This window comes from Argopecten irradians, chromosome 3 (assembly GCF_041381155.1).
Source record: "Argopecten irradians isolate NY chromosome 3, Ai_NY, whole genome shotgun sequence".
NCBI classification, from domain to species: domain Eukaryota; kingdom Metazoa; phylum Mollusca; class Bivalvia; order Pectinida; family Pectinidae; genus Argopecten; species Argopecten irradians.
In genome coordinates, this window is record NC_091136.1 from 7736540 (window position 1) to 7764500 (window position 27961).

At 31.1% G+C, this 27961-nt stretch overlaps 1 protein-coding gene across 4 annotated transcripts; it reads right to left on the reverse strand.

Moving 5' to 3' along the window:
• Nucleotides 1-397: 397 nt before the first annotated feature.
• LOC138317464 (transcriptional regulator Erg-like) lies at nucleotides 398-27911 on the reverse strand. 4 transcript variants are annotated; one of them, XM_069259142.1, is made up of 4 exons: nucleotides 27700-27911; nucleotides 7106-7523; nucleotides 4366-4431; nucleotides 398-4029 (listed from the first exon to the last, which is right to left on the reverse strand). In XM_069259142.1, the coding sequence occupies exons 2-4, from the start codon at nucleotides 7500-7502 to the stop codon at nucleotides 3338-3340; spliced, it is 1155 nt and encodes a 384-aa protein (XP_069115243.1). In that variant the 5' UTR covers nucleotides 7503-7523; nucleotides 27700-27911; the 3' UTR covers nucleotides 398-3337. The 4 variants fall into 4 exon arrangements, with proteins under 4 accessions (XP_069115243.1, XP_069115244.1, XP_069115245.1 ...); XM_069259143.1 differs by lacking the exon at nucleotides 27700-27911 and adding an exon at nucleotides 20223-20335; XM_069259144.1 differs by lacking the exon at nucleotides 27700-27911 and adding an exon at nucleotides 16326-16431.
• Nucleotides 27912-27961: the final 50 nt, after the last annotated feature.

Genomic DNA, 27961 nt, shown 5'->3' on the forward strand with positions numbered 1-27961 from the left:
TGACCTTCATGCAATAAATTTATCCATTTTATACAATCATCTGTGAAGCATTTGAATTCTCATTCGAGCTCGAACACTGGTCTCTCGTGAAAACGGTAAATCGTGCTTCATATTTGTTGAGACTAAATTTGGGAAAGGACATAACGTTTTCCTGCTTGGCTGGAATAGCATATTGCCTAAATTGTGCTTAAAGTTTACTTTTTGCATCCCATTCTTTTAATAAAACCAGGCTCCAGTATCACGAAACATTCTTAGGTCTAAAATCGTCAGAAGTTTTGATTTAGCCAATGACAATGTTATGGAATGTAATGTCATGTTTGATTGAATAAGCTATATTTAAATCTAAGATTGTTTCATGATCCTGGATTCAGTACTAATTGTGACTAGAAAATCGAAATCAATCTATTGGAATATATTTTATTTCTGAACATACTTGTCATCATAATAAACAATACAACGAAAATAAATTGATACGTCGAATACATCAATGTTTGAAATTATACTCCATTTATAATTAATCATACTAAGCACTTAGTCATAGAGATCTTATGTGAAACTGATTTTCATCTCATTTTCCTTGAAATGGATTGGCATAGAATAAGACGTTAAGCATTACGCAACTACAAAAGATCAACGTGTCATGTAAATTGCAAATACATTACTTGCTTCCTTTGCGTGACCAATTACGTTTAAAGATGAGGTCACTTTATTATTCACAATTTCTATTTTCCGTAAACTGTTTTGAATTTTTCTGTGTTGTACATGATATTAGGTTTGCAAAACTACCAAAATATAATAACTAGAAAGACAAGAATCACCTGTTTCTCATTATTAGTTAAACCATTATACCAAATACAAATTATCAATCAATTAGCTTTACTGCAAGTTACTTTACAGAGACTCATATGACTTATATAAATCATAAAAATACAATAGTTTGCTGACAAGATTTAGCAGAAATAGCGGAGTTTCAATTAAATAAATGTAATAGTATGTAATATTAAAACAAAAGTATGATACTTCATATTTTTCAATATGAAACGCCATCTTAGCCTGAAGCAATAAAACTTTCGGTGTATCGCATAGACTTACTTGTGTTAACAGTATCATCTTACAATTGCAAATATAATTACCGGTGTGAACATATTCCACACTGATTATTATATTTAGACAATTCAAAGGTAAACCAATATTAGAACTGGTCATATGAATGTTTATGTTACAAAATTCAATAAACAAAACTACACTACTATTTATTTGATAATCGTTCTATTTCGTTATGGCAGTCAAAAACTAAAATGAAGATGGCAGAAATGCAAGGTATAAAACAGAATTTGCACCAAAAAAAATCATAGAAAAAAGAGAAATTTACTAAAAAAAAATGATGTAATAAAACAGGCTTTTGTTTTAATTTTATAAGTTGTAATTTAGGGATACTTGTTAAATAAATATTTTATAAAAAAAATCTCATGAAATTAATGTTATAGTTTTTGTTGAAAGAATTAAAAGATTGACTTAAGAATAAGAAAATATAACTACACAACGAACAAAATTAAATCAATAAAAAGAAACATATTTGATAATCACAACAGATAATAAAACACTTAAAGTCAATATTGAGCAACATAGCTATTTCAATTTTGATAAATATTCGACAAAAAAGAATCGTTAGATAAAGCACGAAATGTGATTGTGTTCAATGAATTTGTTCTCTGAACCCCGACAAATTCTCATCAAAATAAGTAGGTGTTGTTTATGAAACAATGTACATTGCAATTTAATTTGTATAATCATACTAAATATTTGTATCATAGATTGCATAATGATTGTCTTAAAGAAACAACAATATGTTTTACATGATGCTTGAATCATTACGTGTTCTTTGTACATTATAAATCTAACATTACATTGTAGTTCCGTCCCCTGGACGAGCCACACAATAATCTAAAAAAAGTAATAGTTTCTCTCACTGCTTACCGCTCAACGGGAATGGAATGGCTGAGTTGCCCCTTGTCAGTATAACGTGACAGGGGATGTGCACATATTGCTTGTCTTTGACGTCGTGCTTCAGTAATATAACACTATAAAAAGGGGACAAGTTCCACTATCACAATGAGACATATCACCATCAATAAATGACATCATCTATTTAAAGAACGTTAATTCCAATCAACCAACCAAAAGAAACATAGATATGAAAAAATTGCTGTATATATTGATGAAAGTAACAATTTGGGCATATAGATAAAATGAAGTAAAAATGAATTTATTCGAAGCGAAATTTTAATACTCCTTCTAATTCGTTTAGGAATACTTTTATAATTTCTTAATTTGAATTAACCTTCAATTTCAAGCGACAAAAATAGACCCTAAAACATGAGAATAAGACGCGGCTTATTTTCTCTGATTGAGATTATAGGCAAAATTTCAACTTCTAACTTTTTTTTTCGAATTTCTTTTAAGAGAATTTTAGCGGTAGTCATATATAGTATGGCTTATTTTTCTTCTCTTTTTTGAGTTATCGCCCTTACTTTTTATTACATTTTTGAATTAGCGTCCCGTTTATCTATCTACTACAATATTAACATTTAGGACAACTAGTTTCAGAACGGACTAAGAAAAGTGTTGAAATAGTAGGAAAACTATACGCAAATCTTCACAATATAGGATCCAACGTTTGGAAATAACATTTACAAATAATATACTGGAAAATGTATAAAAATATAAATTGATAAATATGTATATAAAAATAGAAGAAAAACATGATTTTGCTATTTTACATGTACTGGCCATTACCCAAAACCTTCAATGGAATGTAATAATATTTAAGTAATTGAATCGAGTTAGGATTATAATGAAAACATAATGCAGAACCCAATGTTCAAATGTATGATCAAAATTATAATTTTAGTATTAAAAAGGTATTAAGGAGACATCAAAAGCATTAAAATAAATCCTTTTTATGATTACATTATTGTAGTAAGATTTGATAATTTAAAAGAAAAAATATTATCCAAATCACATTTTTACAACTGGATACTTAAGATAAGAACATGTTTTTACTAAACTACATCAAACAGCTGTACAATGCACAAACAAAGTAAATCAATAAGTAAATCAGCATGCTTTTGTTTTATTTCGACTATTTACAAAATTATTCCTTTCAATGAGTCTTCCCGTCCCATCCAAAATAACAGTTTAATTATCATTCGCCCATGTAATACTGCTATTGGCGCATTATCAATCCATAGGTGGAACACAGCAACACCATTGTAACCAAACCACAGTATATCATTAAATGCCAATTTTATGCTTTAAATATGCAAGATAGAGTTTGCTAATATGCGTTATATGTGATCGAATTCTGCTTGGATAAACAGTTCGGATAGTGATCGCAACAGGGACGGTACTCACTCTCAGAGGCCGATGACACGTACGTTGTTGGTCCCTGGTGTCGATAGAATGATGAAGTCGATGCAGGCGATGTACTTCTATCAGATGAAGAAGTGTTTTCCGATATATCGGATGGGTGCGCGATGTTTGCTTCCGAATACACCATCTGTGAATATCCTGGCTTGAGCTCTGCTGTTTGATACGGCGACGCTGAATCAAACCGAGGCTTTGCGTATCGTGGAATAGGTAGTAAGGGAGAAAGCGAATCACGAAAATGCATGTGTTGTAAAAATCGACTTTCCATCGCAACACGTGAATTCCAATCTACAGCCGCAGAAATGGGACCAGAAATACCCTTGTTTGATTCCATTATGATTTTGAAGTTGAATTTATAGGTGTATCTTTTGCCTTGGACCTTTGTTAGTATCATTTTGTCGTAGTAATACCGCAAAGCCCTGCTCAACTTATCATAATTCATGGAAGGCTTGTTTTTACGGGTACCCCATCGCTTAGCAACCTCTTCCGGGTCAGTCATGCGGAACTCTCCGTTGGGCCCCTCCCACTTGATACACCCTACGTTGGCTCCGTCTGTCAACAGCTCCAACAGAAATTGCCACAACTGTACTTGTCCGCCACCTGAAACAAATATGTAAGTAGATAAACATTACTTCGGAATTGAACCATTTTTTCAGTTATTTTTGTTATTTAACGGACTTATTCTATCATAATGATAAATCAATCATACTATTATGTTTTTATTTGAATTTTTGACAAAGAATGGATTATTTGTCAAAAGTATAAACTGAAAATGCAGCCGTTTTTTTTAAACTTTATAACGAAATATAAAATATTTTTCTTTTTTTTTGTTTCTCGCAGATTAAAGTATTTGTATGATATAATCAGCATCAATATTGATGAATAGAAGTTAAATAGTAATAAAATGCAAAGTAAACATGTACAATGATTACCAACCTGTAAGCAGAGATGCTAATTGTCGAAGGTAAGAATCGCCGTAGTTTGAAACGTTTATAAATGGAACTGTAAAATAAAACAAAAATCAATTTAATTATCAATATGCTCAGGACACAGTACTATGTTCAAATAGCTCGATTTATTAATTTGTATGAAAATCTTCTGATTTTGTACTAAAACAAATGGTCGTGGTCACGATTTTAACAACAGTAACCCTCCCCCTATAATATCCTATAATATCCTAAAATAGAAATACATTTGCAAGATATTTCTATTTACGGTCACTTTCATTTTAGGGTTGTTAAAGTGTCGGTTAAGCTAATCTTATCTGAAGTTGTATCGGTCGCCATATAAACAAATGCAAAAAATGAATGCTAAAGGAACATTTTTACAACGTCACTGTAAACAAAGTATGACTTCCATCATTGCTGTCGGTGGTAAAATGTATGTAAAACCACAATTCGTGATGGAAGTGACAGAACCTGCAATATGATTCTGGCACCCATAAGCTGTCACATTTTACTGTTAATTTTAACACATGCCTAACCTTAAAACCCGTTCAATAATTCCTATATATAGCCACGGAGGTTATCTAATAGAAAATATAACATTATAACAGGCTCACCTGGGTGGAAACTATTTCTCAAAATGATAACTCTTTACGTATAATACCATCATCAAAACTAATTATTACAAATATCCAAATCTTAGTCGGCTGCTATTCTGCGTTCTAAAGATATTTCAACGCCTTGAAATTAGTTTTTATTGACAGGGAAACAAGGACAATAGCAAATAAAGTTTTGTGCGACAGATTACTTAAATCCATACTTTTCTCATTGTTTCATCGCTTCGTGGATTGACAAATTTGCGTACACACGAAAGTAATTGAGTACACAAGAACTTAAATATTCGTCATTGCTATTGCGACATTTATGGAGAAGGTCTTCATTCGTGAATTCATTATTTGTTAAATTCATAATTACAACGTCACCTATATCACACATTGCACGAAATCAATTTCAATGGCATCAAAGGAAGTTAGCGATATTATTACATTGATCACAACACGTGATTGAGAAGCACATGGCACCTAGGTTTAATGAAGTAAAGAAATATCAGAGTTGTTACATGTTTATAAAATGCTTAATGCTAATGATATCGTATCGCTTTGTTCATATTTTGTTTAGCTTCACAATTCGTTTAATTGTATTTTCTTTTTATCTATTGTTTTAAAGAATACCAACATAAGGTTTATCCTAATCAATATTAAACATAACTGGAAAATTGAAAGAAATACGTAATAGTATAATTACCAAACCAGATATCAAACAGACATACCATTTTATTGATTGTACAGGTGATACAAATTGTAAAATCTTACGTTTATTGTAATGATTTGAAAAATTATGTAAAATCTATAAATTAGTAGTGCTAAGTTTGGATATCTATAATTATATTTTCGATATTGCTGTTATTTATTATCCAATATTAAGGATAAGTAAGGTTAATGTGAAAAGAAATGATACAGTTTACATATTGAGCCAATTGCAACCAACATTAATCTTAATTGCATTACAATATCTCCACCATTTATTTTGAATTCAAATTAAAACAAAATATGGTGATAAACATTTTCATATTATAGTCGGTTTCAATTGTTATATATTTTTATTACAAATAATGTTGAATTCGAACGAATGATGGAAATACGAATAAAAATTGTTATGATGAGCAATTGTGTTATAACACTTACGAAAAAATAAGCATAAAAATCACTCACCAAGGCTATAATATGGATGGTAAAATCTGAACGCCATCCTCTAATTGTAATATCCTTTTTGTTACAGTTCGCAGTTAACGTTCCGTTCACGCAAAATTCTGTATATGGTTACCTTAACAGTAGTAGTTGTGTAATTGTATCAGTCTTATAAGGCTGAGATGTGGAAGGTGCTAATTGAATATTTACACGACGAGGAGAAAAGTTAGGCATGCGTTTGACTACAGTTTCCTTCTTTAAACCATACCAAGTAAACCTATTTCATTATAGTAGTTTTGCCTTCATTTACTTTAATATATGTCTGTTTAATTGAATGAGAAAGTTATCTTAAGAACTTAAATGAGGTGTTCCAAGAGCCTTAGCTTAAATGGTTTTGCATAATTATATTTTACTAATAATATATACATAAATAGTCCATTGCACGTGCATGTTTATATCTATATATGTATGCATAAAATACACAAAAGTATATCAGATGATATGAGATGAACAAGCTGGATATTTAGGAGTAACATGTTTTAGCATTAAGATCTATATATCTATATCCCAATATAAGTCATCGAATAACAATAATTCTGAACACGAATCCATACTAACAAAAGATTGTACATTCATATATGAAACACATTACGGTGCAATTTTTATACATTTTTAAACCATATTACACAATCAGCATCAGGAGTTAGATAATCGTCTAAATTATGAATTCTTTGATGTTAACAACTCTAATGATACTAGCATTAACAAAATGTAACGAGAATCAGCCAAAATGCAATAGGCATTAACATTTAATTCAATCATTGGACTTTCCTTTTTTACCGCCAAAATGATGAAGTATTGAAATCATATTTTGATATACATAATGTACATTGTATCAATGAACTACTATAGATTAAAATTGTTTTAAAACATTTATACTGAATAATAAAATAGTAACTAGATCTATTTGTATGTAATACGTACCATCACTTGGCTGACCGTCCGCCGAAATACAGTCCATTATATCGTTAAGCATAGTAGCAGAAGATTGTACCTGCGGTGACGTAGTAGGATCAGAAATGTTACTATGACAGTTCATTTGGGGTGCACTGAACGACCTTGCCCTTGTTCGCTGCATATGTTCTGTATAGGAAGGAGGAACACGCCTGTTCATCTCATGAGTTTGTGGAATTGAATTTACCATCTCTGTATCATGAGGGGAAACATTGGAAACCGGAAACATAGTGCAATCATCAGTCCAGGTATGCGCACAGCCACCCATGTCATAAACGGTGCCGGGTGGTAGAGCGGAGTCAGTTATGACATATTCTTGTTCGCTGCCGTAACCATAATCTGGTGACCATCGGTCCCTGTCTTGCATTCCGTTGCTATGTTATCGAATCTAAAACATACGAATATTGGAAAATAAGTTCATAAACAGAAATAAACTTTGGCATCCTTTTGGTCTAGGGTATTTTAGGTTTGCATTTTAAATCCGAACTGGATTATGTTTGGTCTTAAACGATGCTGTGATATTGCATTGTATTGCTTCAGTTTCGATACATATTATTTCAATTAAGTTTGATATATACATCTAAATGCTCTACAATTGAGCGCCATCTATTTTTTATTCGCTTAATACACATTTTCTGCAATGAAGACAATAAATATAGAATGATAGGAAACAGCTAATAGAATAAGAAAAAAATAACCGTAGAGGTACTGTAGGATGTCAAAACAACACTAAAAACTAATTCTTCTTCATTCGCATAAATTAATTCTCGAAAATGTATCCATGGAAACAATTCCGTAAGTATTTATTTGTCATTCCTTCATTTGACTAGGCGGCTGCATGCTATTGCAATACGATTTTTATACAGCAACGCGATTTTGGGTTTATTATGGGTACTGTTCAGAACGAAGTCTAACTTAGTTGTTTATGTTCTTATTAATTGATTTCTAATCATCAGTTGAAACAAATCGATATAACTTGATGTAAGATCTGAAAAAAATTACATTCATGTATCATATACTTTATATTATTGCATCGACACAATCAAAAGTGATTTATGCTACTACTTCACAGGAAAGAATATTACCGATAAATCCAAACGAAAATTAAGAAGATGTTTTATAGCAACTATATAGTCCTCCTGAATGTCGACATAACACTACTAAGGGCTATCCCATGTTTCCTCATGGCGTTTACAATTGTATGACTGTCCAGGTTATCGATGCTGTAATAACTATGCCATGCCATGATATACAAATGATAACTCGGTGTGTAAAGTATTTATACCCCAACACATTGACCCGACACAATCATTGTAGTATAATGTGATCGCAGAGATAGCATTAACTCTTTCAAACACAATTGAAGGGAAAAAAATCATGAATGGAAACATTATGTTATTTCTAGACCGGATATTTTAAAACAATGATCAGCCAATCGGGTGACGGTATTAAAATTCTCGGCCAATCAAAAGAGTTCTTAAATCGTCTTCCGCTATGGGTCATTATTAACAGTTGAATAATTGTACCGAAAGACATGTCAGATTCAAAGACAGGTGAATTACACAAAGAGTATCATATTATTGTTTATTCATCATGCCAAATGTACCCGGAGAGTTATATTTCTATCTCGTGCATAGACATACATCTGTATATCATTGCAGTAAATATATGCGCGTTGTGTCAAAGATCAAGTATTGTTGTATAGATTACATTTCATGTGGTTTGCCAACGATTTCATTTCGAAAATCTAATCTATAAAACATGCAGGTAATTAGATGATAACATATTATCTATCATATTATCTATCATTCAGTATTCCAAACAATAATTAAGAAGGGTAATATTATATTATGTGACATTTTCATTGACGCATCACGACAAGTATGTAAACTGACCAAGCCGAAATGAAGAACTGACACCTAAAGCGTCAGCATTATAACGTCCGTGGTGTTGACATGGACACGTCAACCTAACACCGTCAAAATGGCTGTAAATCTTATGACTTAACTCAGTGTTGATAAACGGTTTTCTGGATCTAACTACAACAATTTGAAAGCTAGCAGAGAAAGCCAAAATAGTCAAAACATGTTATTATACGCATGAAGCTATAATTTATATTTCATTTTAATTATTTCATTTCACGTATTTACGTATGTTTAAGCAAAGCTAAGAAGATCTTACAAATTACAAGATTGTGTTGTGGTAAATTTTCAAGAACACGTCATACTATGTCTCAATATCAAAACGAGATATTTTATCATTTTTTACAATAGCGAATTAGACTGTGATCTTTGTGAAGGACTTAGCGACGAAAATAATAAAAGAAATATATCATAAACACAGGTTTTCTGCATCCTTCATTACTATCTCATTACACTGCCACTAGGCTTTGCTAAGATAAAAAAGTGATGTACTTTGGACTTCCCACATGAGAAGTTGTATCAAAAGACAACGTTTTAATTATCAGTTATTTCCTGAAATCAGAAATGGCTCTTTTTAATTAAGATACAGCTAAATGGAATACGCTTGTAAAAAATAATCACAATATTTGACTAATTTTTCATTTTCAACAATATTGTTTCTCTTGATTGAACTATGATGATGAGTATATGAATTTAAAGACTGTTTCGTTATGTTTTTATGAATGCTCTATAAACTTAATAGCTATACTCCTTGTAAACTTAACTTGTTCAAATATACAAAGTTTCGACAAAAATAAAGTTTTAAAATATTTCAAAATATAACATTTAAATGTGTATATAACTGTCTTATGGATGTGTATGTCCTCGGATGATCACCATGTAAATGTGACCGAATTTACGAGGAAATTCAGAAATGTTCGGATTTATTCAACGTTCTTCCGAATAACACAGTGCCTACTTTTAGATATCAAAAATACTAATTTAGAGTAAGGAACTCTTACAACTTTAAACACACACAAACTACAAAAGTGAAATATCGATAAGTATGGAATACCAACCTCTCAAATGAAATTTTCCCATATGGCATAAAACGATAAATTGCAAAGGATTTAAGATTTACATTTCGACGAAATTACTTCAAATCTAACATTCGACGAACACGTCATGTGATATCTCAATATAAAACCGAGTTATCTAATATCAGTTTTATAATCAGATAATAAGTTATCGATCTTTGTGATCAATCTGAAAACTTCACTTTTTATTTGTGATTGGTTTCTAGCGAAAGTTAGATTTGTGAGGTTTTTTTATAGAGACCTACTGACTTAACCGATTAAATTACGATGACTATGTTCTGCCGTTCCCTGTCAACGTCTATCACTTTAAAAACACCTTTGATATAAAAGGTTAATGCAAAGATGTCCTCACGTGTGATTTTACAATATGTGGCATTAATAACGGAATCACCGGGATTTCTAACCATTTATAAAAAAAACGTTTAACTACTGCGTTTTAATTTAACTAGACGTATGTTAGCGCTATCGTTTGGCAGAATTTTGTATTTTTTTACAATTCAAGTTATATTACAAAAACATAAATGGACTTTATATTGTGATTTACAAATGCCATACCAAGTGCATGAACATATGGAATACGTATACCGATGCATGGACGTATAATGCTGCTATGTAAAGCGAAGATTCACCAATAACATCACTGCACCCATTCTAACGACTAAGTGGACTGTTATACTGAAAGCTAAGCTATGCTTCATTTGTAATGCACTTGGTGATTTCGTAAAGATTACAGTCGATGTATTGTACAAACTTTTTGTAAGAATGACTTGCAGATTTTTTACAATTATATTTATGCCAGAACACTCTCATGAGCGCCTCAAAATCAGTTCACTAAGACTAATGCCTACACCATAATTGCAAAATAAATTCGAATCTAATTTGTACTTTTCATTGAACATATGCGATGTTACGACCCCTGTGTGTAGAATGATGAGTATTTTTTATTTATGATGAAAAGACGGAATGGTATAATGCCACATAATGGTGTAACTCCACGGAAATTAAATCCAATATCTCAAAGTCATGGCTATTTTGCTGCCATACACGTTTATTCCTCAACAGTTTAAGAAAAGAAAATTTATTTGTCGCGCTTAATGCCTCATAAATATGTAAATTGCATTGAATACCTAAAACTCATTCGGACCATATGAATTGCAACAAATAGGTATGCTGTTATGTCGACTATCTATTTAAATGGGACCCGTACCTAAAAAGAAAAAAAAGGCGACAGCGATATTATAAAACTTTAAAAAGTTAAACAAAGGCATCAAAATAGAGATTATGGAGTTTGATTTCACTAGACTTAAATACAGCAACGGATAATTTTTAAACAATGTTCTTTTACAGTGGATCAGTGATCCAGTTAACAAACATGTTAACATATGTAGTTACGCCTGCATTCACGCATTAAATGTTGTAATATTGAACTGTTTTGCGGGATTTTGCGGTGTGCTGTTGGCTATAAAATATCAAAGCATCTAAATCATGAGCCCTGATGCAAATTATTTTTAATGACAATTGAATGTGCATCAATATACTCCGTATGTGTTTGGCAAAAGACCCAATGACAATTGAATTTGATTACCACTGCGTCGATTAATTCCCTTTCTAGCTGAAAGTAAAATTGAATAGGGATTCCGGTAAAATCAGCTGTCAGAATATTGTCATTGTTAAATACACTTCTTATTTCATTATCAAAATGTTCATTAGATCGACTTCCTGTATTTATATGAGTTTATATACAAATCGATAACTTTTATCAATAATAATTTGCAAATGCCTTGGTTTATGTGGTGATGAATGTTTGCCTAGCTTACAATGTTGTAATGTGGGTTCATTTAATAAAACATGTTGTTCTATTGATATATTTAAACGTTCAGGTAAAAATCATTCGGATTCCATGTATATGTGCCAATATTGATCATCAGTGACCAATCTACAGGATATTTCCGTAAGGTCACGGTCCAATTTCAGTCAGCTTGCCGTGAAACAAGTTTTGTCAGAGTAATCCCCTGCAAGACGTTGATGAATAATTCATGAACATTTATGAAGAATTCATGAATTATTCTTAAATAAAATTATGAATATTCTTCAATTATTCATGAATATTTTTGGAAAAAAATTTTCATGAAGATTCATGAATCCTTACAGTCATGAATTCATGAACGTTCATGAATCTCTTTCAAACATGAAATCATGAACATTCATGAACAACCCATTCATAAAAAAATCATAAAAAGTTCATGAATATCTTCAGAATATTCATGAACTTAAAACCACCATGAATATTCATGAATGTTTATTCGTGATAATTCATGAGGTATTCATGAACTACAACTCGCAGCAGTATGTAAAAACAATTCATGAATATTAATAAAACTTCATGAACTAGAACAATTCATGAATATTCATGAACTTGAGTCATGTTCATGAAGTTTAATGAATACAAGTTGGAGTCAACGGCATTATATTTTCATTTATTCTACTAGGGGTCAAGAATTGAAATTTTCGATTAAACAATTCTAATTCTATTGGAATCAATTCGATATTTGATGAAACAAATCTTAGTATTTCCGTATGCTCAATAGGTATAATCCGTATTATTAATATATAACATCAGAGTTTAACATGAAATCACAAACAGTTTACTGTATTCATTTTATGTTCATACTGCCACAGATAAGTGCTAAAAAAAATGTTTGCAGTGATACGCAGCAATCAATGTCCAAAATAAACCTTTAGTTGTAAAGAATGACATCATGTGAGTGGGATTTTTATTTTGTAAATTTTCAAACACCAATAAATATTTTTGCTTATTTTCATATACGTGCTCAAATACTTTACTAAATATTTTAATATGCAATAATTACTGTAATAATAATGTTTTAAATGTGCATTGCATTATAACATATAATTACATTCTTTCAAAAGTGATTAATTACAGAAAAAAAATGATACTGTTTAAGCCAGTTTATCATACTTCTGAACATAGCAATACATTTATTGGTGTTTTAAAGTTTTAAAAATAAAAATCCCCCCTCCTCCTGCTCCCCTTCCCTAATCCCATTCCATACACAATAGTCTTTGCCCAAGTTTATAATATGCAAATATTATTACTCATTTTAATTTATTATGATATAGAACTTTTTCTGGGATGTTCTGGCACAAGATAAACTTTATTCTTACATAATTGACATTTAACATTATTATTCATAAATATTCAAAAATAGCATTTGGTTACAACAAAACTGGACAAAACAGAAAATTGCCACTCCTGTTTAACCCCCTCCCCCCATAGATTAAAAGGGACTCCGCCTGGCATTAATAATATGTCATATCATGATGTCCTAACTGACGGATATCTGTAAACAAAAATAATGGCCAGCAGAGGGCCTTAATTGACTCTCCTCCTTTAAGTTGTTCGTTGACTCTTAAACTCGCAGAGAATACCGCACATCGTATGGTTGGTAAGATTACTTCGGAATACCATATCTAATAGCATGACGCAGAAAGACAATATGTAACAACAAATGGTATTAGTAAATCCATCTGAGTACTTATTAACTAGTCAACCTCTTTATACTGAAGAATAGGGGAGAAATATCTGTCTCTTGTTTCGAAATATTAAAAGGTCTGTCTATTGGATAATGCATTTATTTCAAACTGACTATAAATATAAACACAATTTATATTAAAATAGCTTTTGTGTATAATATTAAAAAAATATTAAAATTATGTAAAATTAAGTAGATATTAAGAATGGTTTAATATTGAATTTGCATGCAAATATCAATACGATTACTTGAAAGCACTTTTGGCCTTTTCGTTTTTTTTGTATATCTTTTTCTTTATTTTTTTTGTTTTCTTAAAATGATTACTAATTTAATGGGTTATTGCGAATGAAAACAAATTGATCCATATCAATCCATTCATTACATTCTTATTATTAAAGAAAAAATGAGAGATTTTTTTTTACTGAAGCTAAATTATAAATCTAAAACAGCAAAGACATATATTTATATGTATGCATTACATGCAGAAATATATATATCAATTCTGTTTAGAAAACTATTTTCCAAATAAAATAATATTTCAAATAATAATGTAATTAGAAATCGGTTATTTGTTATTGGCTAAAGTCATATATGACCATTACCATTTAAAATTACCATCATTTTGAGAATCACAATTATTACAATACAAAGGTTTGAATATCACAAGTACCAATAAGTGCTGAAAATCATTTTTGTTCAATACTGCGAAAAATCATCATGTTTACATGTACAATGCGGTGGGATGACCACATAGAGTCAGACCATGATGTTAAGAAGTTATAATTCAATTTTGCTTGTAACGAGCATTTTCATTGGCTTAAAAATTTACTTTATCAGCCCATAAAGGAAAAAATGGTGTCGCCGTTTGTAACATTGCTTCTGATTGGCTGAGATGACGGCGTAATGATTTCATAGACAAAATAGTCCCATAATGAACTTTGAATATTGAAAAGATTACCTTTAGTAAATTGAAATACAATGATTAATTTGAATAGATTTTTTTATGTTATGGATATATAACACAAAAATCCATAACACAAAAAAAATCTATTCAAGTTAATCCTTAAATAAACCAAAACATAAAACATTTCAAAGTGTTATCAGAAATTGTAAAGTGATTTCTATAGCTATGTTTCCATCTAAGCATACATAAGTCATGAAAAAATAAGAATTTTAGGGTGCATAAATTCCGTGTTATAACTCATATTTTAAAAGGTTTCACAATTGTTTGTATGTCCATTTGAATTATTTTTACAGCTGATGGTTTTCAAACGATTACTGAAGAAAAAATAGCATATCAAAATTTTCGCCAAGTTACGGCACCTATAACCTTTCACAACAAGAAACTAAAATACACTATTTTATGGTGTCCATGAGCATTGCTGGCGACAATTTCCATGTTGTGCTTGTTTTTTGCCCTCAACACCACCCAAGGATGTGCGTACTAAATGTACCTGTAGTAATTTAACCAACAAGGTTTTGCTAACATAATATTGTATGGAAAATATGTGTGTAAATCATAACACAAATGATGATGATGTTGAGACAAAATGTTTTTCAAATAGTTGAAACTAGAAAGAAATCAGATAAAAAAACGTCGCATTTAAAGTGTCATAGAAAACCTTTTAATTTAGTTAATATTATTGCTATCATACATACATTGTCCCTTTAGAATACGTTTGCATTCCCATACGACATTTATGTAGCCAACTCCTTTTGTGATTTACAGTTATGTTTCCACTATAATTATTTTAAATGTGTTAAACCATTTTTGAGGATTCCTGATAGAGGAAACTCGGAATCAAGACTCCCGCAAGCATAATATTATGTTGGAATTCTTTATACGCCGAAGCATTCGATTTATTTTATATAAATATTATTAGATTATTGAAAGAATATATATTTCAATTCTGACTACAAAGAGTCCAAATAATAAATAAAATCACATCATAGCATTAACCCAATGAATCAATCACAATCATGAGAAGTTTAACAAGAAGTACATATACGTGGAAAAAAAAAAGTTTGTTGATCAAATGCAATTTAAAGTTAACGAATTTTACAGTAAAAGTGTTAATTGTATCCTATACCCATTGGACAAAATATCCAGATTTCTGAGGGCGAACATTTATCTGAATTTAATTTGTAAATATTTATTTTGTCTTTGCATTTACCTAACAACTAATCTTTCCGTTATGTCTAATCACCCGTATATATTTTTCATTTTTTTTTTCTATTCGTTTTGTATTTTCGAAAAAACTGTCCCTGTTCTCAAAATATTTTTAATGAACACCTGCTGTCTTTCAGTGTTTGAACATCAATTAAAATGTCTACTATATTAATATTGTAGTGTTTGGAATTTTTGTTTAAATTGTGGTTAACGGCACATCGTCAGTAAGTGACATTGAAGGTATTGTTTTGAAATGACGGGTATTGTAATTTAGAAGCATCCATCATGATTGTACAGGCATCCGGACGAACACCAACACACATTATTATTATTTTGTCTTCAGAGGCGACATTAATCTGAATATTAATTACGCTAATTGTATAAATCCACATTGCACGTAAACATAACTCTTATCGAAGCAATAAATATCATTTTATAAGCTGAAGATTAGTGATATAAAAATCTTACCTATTGTTGTAAATAGTCGATAGTTCTACCTTGCATATCATCAAAATTTACTTGTTATACACTACAAAATTTCTGTTTTTCCAACGTCCTAATTTTAGTATCTGATATCACCCTGCTCGTACCATATTGTGTTGAACTTGTAGACATGACTCACACCAAACTGTCCTTACTTTTTAAATATATGCCCAACTTGACGAGACACTGGCCATGGATTACAAAATATCATCAACACGAACTACTATATGGTGTGAAACTGCACATGCTAAACACACTTAATACATATCATAACACACAGGTATTGTTATAATAATTTTAATAATTTGACAGAACATGTAGCTTTGACAGACTCCGATTTTAGTGGTTTGTTGTCCTGAACAGTCATTTTAAAACTGCATGATTCATAATGAATGTATTTAAATCTTGGCATCAACGCTAAAATATCTAATCATTAATAAATTTGCTATTTTGTAAATATTTTGAAGTGCAAGATTTACTCACATTCCTTATTCCAGTGTATTTTAATGTTTTGTTTCTCTTTGTGTTTGAACTAAAATCGGTATTTGACTCATACTTTCAACGCAGTTTTAAACATATGAAAACATTTTATCTTTTTTAATACGCATTATGTGTTATATTACACTTTAAGTCTAGAACTTTTTCGTTGCAAAGTGACATCATGTTATAAATGCTCAAAATGAATTAAGATATTATTAATATATTACAATTAAATATTATATTTGCCAAAAAATGTCATTATGAAGTATGATTTCAATATTCGATATTATAAGACTTTACACATAATATACACAATTTCGAATCCCACATTGTTTCTTTGTCATTGTATATTTGGTATTGAAAACTACTATGGAATGATGGTAAAGTGATAAATTTGGGAATATTGTGATTCTTCTATTGCGAAAGAATCAACGATTTCGTTGCAAATGCAAAAGTTTTTATTTTTTTATCATTATGAACATTGAACTTATAGATTAAAAACCTGATGAAATATCAAATTTAGGCATAACTCATTGACATAAAACTTTGGCTGTGAACGCACTGTCAAGTAAATGACCACATTAAAAATTAATATTCTGTGTAATACTAACGTGAGGAAAAACCCCATAGAACGTTATGCGAAATATGTAAAGTATGTGGAAATTGATAAACTAAATTTAAATGTTGTAACCACATATTTAGTGCTGAAAAATTGATACCAGAGAAACTAAAGTATAAAAAAATACTGATGCAAAGAAACACTTACAATAGCCCATTATTTAAAATTACATACATATCATTTTTAGTATTTATCTACGGCAAATGTTTTTAAATGGAGAACAATGAATCTTTTAAACGATCTGTAATTTTAGTCATAACTCAATGATATATACTTTTTACAATTGGTGTTATTTGAAACAAAACCATTGAAATATACATGTAAAGGTCGTCCAGACTATAGCAGAACATTAGAGAGTTCGTATTGTCAGTGTGTATGATAAATGAAAAAAATAAACGTCTCTTCAGGTCGAATGATTTCTTACTACTCGATTCACCAGTCCGTTAATAACACTCAGCGAAATCTTGGTTCTATGCCTGATGTTAAAAATGTAACAATGCATGCCCATACAGGTAATGTAATGACCCAGAAATCAATGCTGCGCATGTACATTACACAATGAATATCTCTATTTCATTGCAACACTCCCAAATATTTAAAATTCTGCAACTCAGGCGTTTCTGTTTGAGATCGAGGACATTGTATGAAGCAGCGAACTGGACATGCCGTTTCTTGCTTTTTTAGAGAAAGAAGAGCCTTACGCTCGGATATGTACCTTTTAAAAAAACCGAAATAGAAAATATATACAACAAAATTGTAATAATAGTAACGATGTTAATACCATTCTTCAAAACATTTACACAAACATAATATACATTTTTGTCATGTCCATAATGAATTAACAGTACCAAACATATTAATATAGAATGATATAGAATGAGAAATGACTGGAAACAATTGCTATCATTCTATATGAATATGTTAAAATGAAAGAGGAACCTATTAGACACTACTGTATGCCAATATCCTAAGGGGATATAAGAAAACCGACCACACGATCAGTTTCAACACGTTTATAATTAATATGCTTATATCACAGGTTAAGAAATAAATGTAAAATTTCAAAGGTTTTTTTTTCGTGACATTCGTTTAAATTTTATCATTTCTTCTTAAAGAATTTTATAATTGAGTGGTTGTCTACACAATTTTCTGAGCGTCTCATGCTATGATATTATATCTCCTGTGTCTGTTATGTCTAAATAAAGACATGCATTTTATCTTATCTTATGTTTTAAGAATACAGAATGATGTTTAAGGACATAATTTACCTCAGCCTTTAATTACAAATGTGTGAAGATATACATGTTTGAAAAGTTTCCACATCTTTTTGACATGATGATGTTTTGGAAAACAAGACTGACTTTACCATTTGCAACATGTGGAGGCTCATATATTTGAAAATGTGAGCATCTACGCATTTTTTGATCAGAGTGATAATTTGGAAAACAAGAGTTCATTTCCTCTTAGATAAAAAATTTGTGTATAACGGCATGTTGAAAGAGTTGTTAGTGTCTGCACCTTTTGGACTAGAATGGGTTTTTTTGCGAAACAAGAGAAATTTTTCTTTTATTAATTTAAAAGTGTGTAAAGACGTTTAGATGGCGGGCAGGCTGTGGTGTACGTGGAAGGAAACAAATGCTGCTTTTCCACAGAAGAATGTTCACTAGCTGCTTTCAATCTTCATGAAACCGAATCTCGTTTAAAGAAAGTGATTTTTGCAACTATTGATATGTTGTACTTATAATGTAACAAATTGGTTAGGAAATGCAGATAGCTGAAAGGATAGTTCCATCCCTCGACAATAGTGCCCTCTCGATCAACGAGGCCATCACACATAAATAAGCCAGTTCTGCTTATCTTAGTAAAATAATGAAAAATAATAATAATAATAAAATAATAATAACGATGAGGTGGTTACGTATACTTTCATCGGATGACAACGTGAGTTAAGTTCACAAAATAAAGACGTCACTGTCGATACCTACTTACAAGAGTAGATAACTTTGTAATATGCAATGGGGTCCGTGGACATTTTTTCACCAGTTTGGAAAAGGTAAGAGATAGAAAAGTACGTCTTATGTATATTCCTTTACCAAACATTGAAACTCCTTATATCATTATATCGCCAGACATGTAAACACGTACCCTCGAATCTCTTTGTGTTCGAAATGAATATTCTGTGGTTTTGAGTCGCGCACTGATTTGACCAATCCTTCTTTTTTTAAACCCGATAGCCTTCGCTACAAATACATCGGTAGTTATGGATAATTCAGGTCATTTACCTTTGTCACCAGTTTATACCAGCATATCTATATTTCTGTTTCTTTCTGTTTCTTTATTGTTATAAAGTATAAATTATATACTTTAACTGCTAACGATTTTATTACAAATACATTTGCATCGAAAATGTTACAGTAATATCTTTGTTCATTCAATGTAGACAACGAAAATGTATACATGAGCGGTTTTTTTCTTATCAAAGATATTAATGGTACTCAAAATTCAATCCACCCATACAATCATTAATGTTACATGACTTTACAAGTCATGTGTTACATAACTCTACAAGTCATTACATTAAGAAAGCATATCTAAGATATATATCCGATGACCTTTTTAACACAATAGAGTCTATACGTCATACCAATGCAGCGTAGAAAATACATTGATATAAAAGCTCATACCTTATGCTATTAGCACTTTTTCAAGCCAAAGGTTCAAAAGCGTTAGTTGATAATGCTGTGAAATCTACAAAAACATTAGTGTATATAAATAGTATTTACCATTGTATCCAGTCTTTTTACCGGAAACGAGTATTTAACAGTGTTGGCGAGGAACATATGTTATAAAAATTGTTTGTACAAAGACTCGCCATTGGCTGCGATGCAACCAATGAAAAGATACCTTACAAATATATTTAGGAAGTTGATATGAGCTATAATCTCTAAAACCGCAAAGTTAAACTGATGAATAGAAATAAACAGCGATATAACATTAGGTTGAAATCACTAGTGCGTTTCAATGGATCCTATACCTTTATATCATTTTTAACGCTTTAATACTGGGAATGGTATTATTGCACCTTGACATAAATAAATGTCGCATCTTAATACGAAATGCAAGCAAAACTTATTTCCTGCAATCGAGTATGTAGAGTTATCTATTTCCATCAAAGCCTAGTTTTAGAGACATTCCCAGTCATTACCAACAAATATAAGTAAAACATGGTATTGTAACAACTTGCTTCAAAAAATGAATTATATCTTTGCTCACATATCCATAGAAGGGGGTTCTTCTCATCTGCCAGATATATCATATAAAATGAATAAAAGGTAGGCAGCGTGGAAAGCATAACTACCAACAAGATATCATGGAATTATATTTATCATGTCTAAACAAATAATTAGGCCCACTATTTTTCCAAAGCAAAATTTAAAGGTTTCTTAAAAACATTAATAACAAAAGAAAATGCTTATCTATGGCGTAAGATGAGGTAACAACACCAAACATATGGAAGATTTTCTCCTTAATATGTGATAACAGTGGAGAGTCATTTCGCTGTTTTGTCGTCTGGCGCAGTATTATTCAACTACTGCGCGGTATTAAGGACGACGGCGGGAAACATAAGACGACCCGCGTTATGAAAATCAACATTTTATTTATTATAATAAAAAATTTCTGAAGATGATGACGAGTGTAGTATTAAAGATGAGTTAATAACTTTTGCAACTCTACAAAATTATCGATCTCGTTTTACATTCCCATTTTAAAAATCAAAAGCTGTTTTGGAAAGGTAATTGGCCTTTAAAGTTAAAAAAAAACCAACATATACTTGTTAGCAAACACGTCCGAATATGTTTCGTTGTCTGATAAAATCACACTGTGTTGACTGCTGGAAGAATACAACCCATGAAGTATAGCGCTTTGGCAACATTATTATATTCTCCAGAAGCTATTCACTCCCTCTACGATTTGAGGTAGGCTTTTCCAAGTATTTGTTTTCCTATAGCTCTAAATATCTTCTTTACTTGACATATACTACACTGTGGAAAACATCGCTCGTCAAAAGACGCCAATGTAGAATTTATCACTATATTTTATTAAAGAGGCTCCCCCCAAATAGATAGGTATGAATTGTTTAATTGTGTATATATATATATTATATATATGTGTGTGTGTGTGGTCATTTAGCACAAAATTACATACGAAAAGTTATTTTGCTTTTTATGTGTTGTCTGCACAATCCGTAGCTCATTTTATATAAGGCATTGTGAAATTATGTATTTGTTTTGGGCTGCGATGAATGATTTTAAATATTTGTATTTATTCTTGAGAGACTTGTTTGTAAAATAAAACACTCAAACTTTTCGATAATGGTTATAGTGTATAGTATGCATATCTTCTTAATGAAGAAAAACAATTAGTTAAAATATTCGATAGAGTTAAGAAAGCGCAATATCTATTTGAATTTTTTTTACCAAAAATGAAAATAAATGATAACTTTCTTAATAAAAAATCATATCATACATTATAATTGTTCGTCCTTTATCAAAACAATGATGTCGACAATTAAATAGAATTATGAACAAAGAAAAAAGGTTATATTCATGAAAATAAGTGATATTCATGAAATATAATGGTAAAAAATGTTATATTCATGAAAATGGTTAAAAATACTCACAAATATCTCATTGTTCGGACCATATCAATACATATAAATCGAAAGAACGTTGGACGACATTTTTAGATAATACATTTTTGTATGTCAAATTAAAAAAGGAATTTATTGATTGTATGCTTTGGATTAATGAAGATTTTCTTCTTTGTTTAACTAACTTATTATGCATGTAATATCTGCGAATACAACCGTGTTATATCTAAGTATCATGATTCACCAATTAAAATAATTTAAACGGAACTAAAATCGATGTGGAATATTCGATTTTGCCACTATATTGACATGTCTTACATGAACATTATCAACTGTTGGTATATTGTAGTTTGTACCATCAATACATTATATGTTTACTTATTTTCTTTATAACTGTAGTTCTTATGTGTAACAATTGATGTTACTATATCATCCATCATAGAATGTGAATTCCTTTACGAAATAGGAAAACAAGTTTATTTAATAGTATTTCATTATTTACGCTTTCGGATATTATCTTATTCATTGAATTACGACGAATTAATTTATCGGTATTCTGCCCACACAATACCGATGTTTTATGGAAATAAGTATTGTTATAAATTAGGGGCTCATAAATATGTAAAATGACTTTATTTGCATTTGGGTGTCTAACATTGTTCTGCCTTTGTTGTGATAGGACAACATCGGTTGGACATGCCATTGTGATTAAGTAGCTATCAGTTGAAATATATATATCGGTTTTTCGCAACAATCAATTTGTTGCGTTAAAGCACGCCAAGGTTGGCTCTATCAAGAAATAATAATTCAATTTCATTCATTTCAAAATAATTTAACTACACCTGTTGGACTTAGCACTTGTGCTTTGGTTATAATCATTTTGACTAACCTCTTATTTGATCAATTGATAGAGAATAAGGGTTTTTTTTATTTCACACAAAAACATTGTTGTCTATGGTGAAAAAACTCGATCCCAAATATATCGAGATTTTCAATAGTGAGCGTATCACCACTTAAAGTTATATGTGCCGTATTTTTTCATACTCACGAATCAAGATGAGCTTTTAAGATGTTAATCATCACCAAAATTTACCAACTTTTTGAAAATTACAGTGCTTTCAATGCATAGGTTTTAATTTTACATGTACAAATAAGAGCTGAAAATGATTTTTGGCAGTACTGCCAAAAATCATTTATTTACATCAATAGTGAAGTGAAATGAGTACATACGGTGAGACCATGATGCCAAATTGTGTTCTACAATTTCATTACACATTTTTTCAATGTTTTTAGTAATCATAAAGTGACTTCTGCGGGTATGTTTTCATTTAAACATAATTAAGGCATAAAAACAACAATTTTTCAGTACAAAATTTCTGTGTTATAACTAACGTTTATAAGTCATCTGAAGCCATTCGAATGGTTTTTAGAGCTTTATTCATCAAACCTTATGGTTTTTAATAAATTAATGATGAAAAAAAGCATGTCAAAATTATTGCCCAGTTACGGCACATATAACTTTAATGTATAAATCGCTATCGTCGTGTTTTACGTTACCACAGACACCTTGGAGTAATGGTTTCTATCAGGACAGAATCAATTAAAAGGTTTACAAATCTGCAATATCATTCTGAATTAGCAGTTTAGACAAGGATATATTTTTATATAATTCTTAAATAAACAATGTGTACAGTTTTAGTTTTTTCAAGTAAGTGATAAGTGTGCTATACTTATGAAACAAACATTAGATGCTGCCATTAGTGGTAATTACAATGTATCTTACATCATAATTAAAGACTTAACATTTCTTTTAGTGGAAATCGAATTGATGCAATTGCCTTCCGACCATTAATTGGTATCAGACAGCTGTATTGAATAATAAGAAAATCCAACAAACAATGAGTGATAAAGCAAAAATAGAATTAGTGGCAGGTGCGAATTGAAGTATTTCGAGCATGTGTGTGGCACCCTGTGAGGTGTTACATTCGTATCAGACGTATTGAAGACATTATTTTTCTCCGGGCGCTCCGTTTTCCTTTCAATCTACGACCACTTGCGCGCTTACATCGTGATTCGAGTAAGTTGTAAAACTTATTTTGCAATCGATGTACAAATAATTATTTATGCATATATATTGTTAAAAACAACGATATGAAGAATTAAAGGATTATTTTGCAATCATTGAATCATCAATGAAAAAGTCCCCCTGGAGTTTTACCACCGTTCACTGGCTTAATATACCGAATGTTCACTGGCCGTTAGTTATATAAAATCGCGAAAATTAATGATTGTGGAAATATTTCAAATAAAGGTAAAGTAGAACCAGAAAGGTTTAGGAACATCGACAAATCAAATTATTACTTTTTGTATAGCAATCCGCATTTAACACCTGTAACAGGTAACAATGTGAAAAAATAGAAACTCAATTTTGACATTAAGGTGTTACTTCCCCTTTTTGCTTGCTTGAATATTTTTTTTTATGTGTACTTGTATATATTCTATTATATTTGTCTATATTTCTTGCCACTTGTCACCTTAAGGAAAAGAGTTAGATAGGCCTTGTCTGCAATCTACTCCTTTTGACTGTAAATAATGTGTCAATAAAATTCGTTGAAATTGAAATTAATCGTCTCGAAAAAAGTCTTTTCATAGCGTTCACACGGGGGATTTAGTCACCGCGAGAATGTGTTGGTTTACATCACTATTCCATGAAATGCAACTATACATGTAACTCCTTAGCCGTTGATAATTGATGATGTTTACACACACCAGCGTACAAACAACTACAGCGACTCACATTTGTCACTTTCTAACTCTCTCGATTCCGATTGGTTTTCAACTTTGGAAACGTTTTACAGCACATTTACATTTTTAACTTAAATTAGTAGCAAGTCTTTGGTTATTCAAATTAAAATAACAGAATATTGGTCCTCTAGTTGGACACCAAGTCGAAACGATATGATGATGCAATATGTGGTTAGCTTATTAAATGCGACAAGATACCACTGACTACGTATACCATGTTATAAATATAGAGTTAATGTTATGGAATACATGTTTTGGGATAATGAAGATTTTATTACACATGGTCAACAGTCTATGCATTTAAAACATAAGAATAATTATACATACATGTAGCTCCGAATAACTGAAGCTAAATCTTTGTCAGAAAAAAATATGATAACAATGATTTTCTAAAAAAGATTTTTTTTGTATACTGCAAGATTTTGGTGGCTTGAAAACCCTATTCAAAATGTAAATTATCATAACATGGCAGCAATATTGTCCATTAATGCATATCTTACAAAACCAGATAATAAGGAAACATGCAAAATTATATAAACTGTGATGGGTGCAATTGACTGTTAAAGCAAATATTAGCACTTATGGCAATAAACCATATAGTGCGGTTATCGGAGGGCACCTGTTGATTTGGTAGCGTGATACATAAAAAAGTTATGTCAGAATTGCTGACGAGTTATTCCCCCTTTTTAAATGAAGACAACTTCGTACAATGACAGCTCTGATAGAGGCTAAGTTTATGTGAAAAAATAATTGGTTTGAACACTCAATTTCTTCACCCTCCCTGAAATCCCTCCCATTGTTGGTTTTTGTTTCTGCTGTTGTTTTCTTTTTTGTGTTTCAGCCATGGTAGTAGAAGACAGGATCGTCACGGCTCCTGGACATCGCCCATGGTTCTACTGTTTTTATCAAGAGACTACTCCACAACTCATTGGACTTTGTGTTAGTGACAGAATTTTCCATGCAGTTTCTGGTGTTGCAGATTTCGCGGTACATATTAATGATTTATATTGATTGATTGACATCATATTTATTAGAAATGCTGTTTATATTGACGTGAATCAGTTGATATCTGTTTCCCAGTATCACTGATCACTATTGACATCTGATTGATTGATTGATTGAATTTATTGTTTAATTGATTGAGGATGGTTTCCCAGAATCAATCAATTTATTTGATTGATGGCTTGCCATTATGGTCTATTGATGGACCGGCGGCCATCTTAATTGGTGGATTACTGTTTCCCAGAATCTATCAATTAATTTGTGTTGCAATTTTGACTGAATTTGTTTGATGGCGTGCCATTATGGTCTATTGATGGACCGTGCCGCCATATGTATATATTCATTAAAGCTGTGACCATAAATCCAAAATTGAAATTCTTTGTTGTCTGTGCATCTAATGAAAAACCTTGGTTATTTACTGTACTATTTGCTAATATGTAAAATAACTTAAGTTCCCTTTTAATTTAATCTTTGTTCATGTATTCAATGTTGATTTTTTCGTGCTATACAATATGGGATGTACTTCTACTTTGTTCAATGTCACAGAAATAGTTTAATGAAATAGTTGGATGTTTGATGCTCTCCATTTGATACAACCAAATTGTTAGGTGTGTACAGAGACTTGTTTTTCCCATTACTATGAGGAAATATAATATAAACTTTATTTTATATCGATTATGAAACCAGTTATACAACTTATGTAAATCACTCACTCTCGATGGCCCAGATGTAAGCGCGCGAGGGATCTTAGAGTGGGAGGAAACCGGAGTGACCGGAGAAAACCCAATTAATCGGGCAGGTGGCCCCTAACCTTTCCACGTCCGTGCCGGGGATCGAACCCCCCGGTCGCCTATGAGGAAATCACCCCACCTTTGTATTCGGGATGTTTGTGCCCGCACAGGGACTGCATAAGAATGTTTATGTGAATGATGTAGCACTTTAAGTACATAGTGTTTATACATATTTAGCATGGTTCTACCCTTGAACTTGTGGTAGGTACAAATAGCATTGAACTTTCCACCAATACCAGTGCTATTATAAAACTTGCATAAGGCCTTATATTTATTGCATTTAATGAAAAATGGCATACAATGTATACTACTCCATTATCTATTCCTTTATGACTAAATCATTAAAGCTACCAGATTATGAATAAATGACTCTTCTTGACCCAAAGTAATATTAACCGCCCGAATATATATCTGAACAGACTTCCAGAAATTCCAGAATGTCTTAGTTTTCTGTCAGGAGATACTGATTTTTTTTACATCTTTCCGAATAAAACATGGAGCTAAAGCTTAGTCGGAAAAATATGATAACAATGATTTTCTTAAAAACAATTATTCCTATATTGCAATAATTTAGTGTCGTCATAATGTCCACGATCTACAGGGCATATACCGTAAAATGATTAAAATACATTTTCATCATGATCGTTTCTATACCATGCAAATGAAACCTGACTTGAACTGGACAGCTCGTCCACCGAGAGACAATAGTTTATAATGACGTCATACCTTGCTGCTTACGTCATTCTAAACATCACATAGGAAAATAGAATAGTTATGTAGAAACATCATTTTCTCTATTAGAACTGGACATCACATAGGTATTCTTTGAAATACAACCCATCCAGATCTATTTCTGATGTGTGATAGTAAATTTCAAATATTGATATTAAACTATCTCAGCATCGTTAACAGTTCGTGTATCGAAACACTCTAGTTATGACGTTTGCATATTATGTACATATATAACATTTCAAAACAATGTTATTAAAAAAATGTAAAATCAATACTCACATTTCATTAGTTTTCTTGTTAGAAAAGAAATCAAAACGATACACATTTTGACCAGAATATAAGTCCCAGTAGAAAACACTATGTATTCAACAACAGCATACAGATATTTATATGTGTTGTACTATTTTGAACTGTAAAGAAGAAGCACGAATGTTTGTTCATTTGCTCTCCAGAAAGGGATCTGCCTGCACTGGATAACCCCCCAAAGTACCTTGTCAACACTCTGTACGGTTTGACACCCAGGACATATTCATAACTAGTT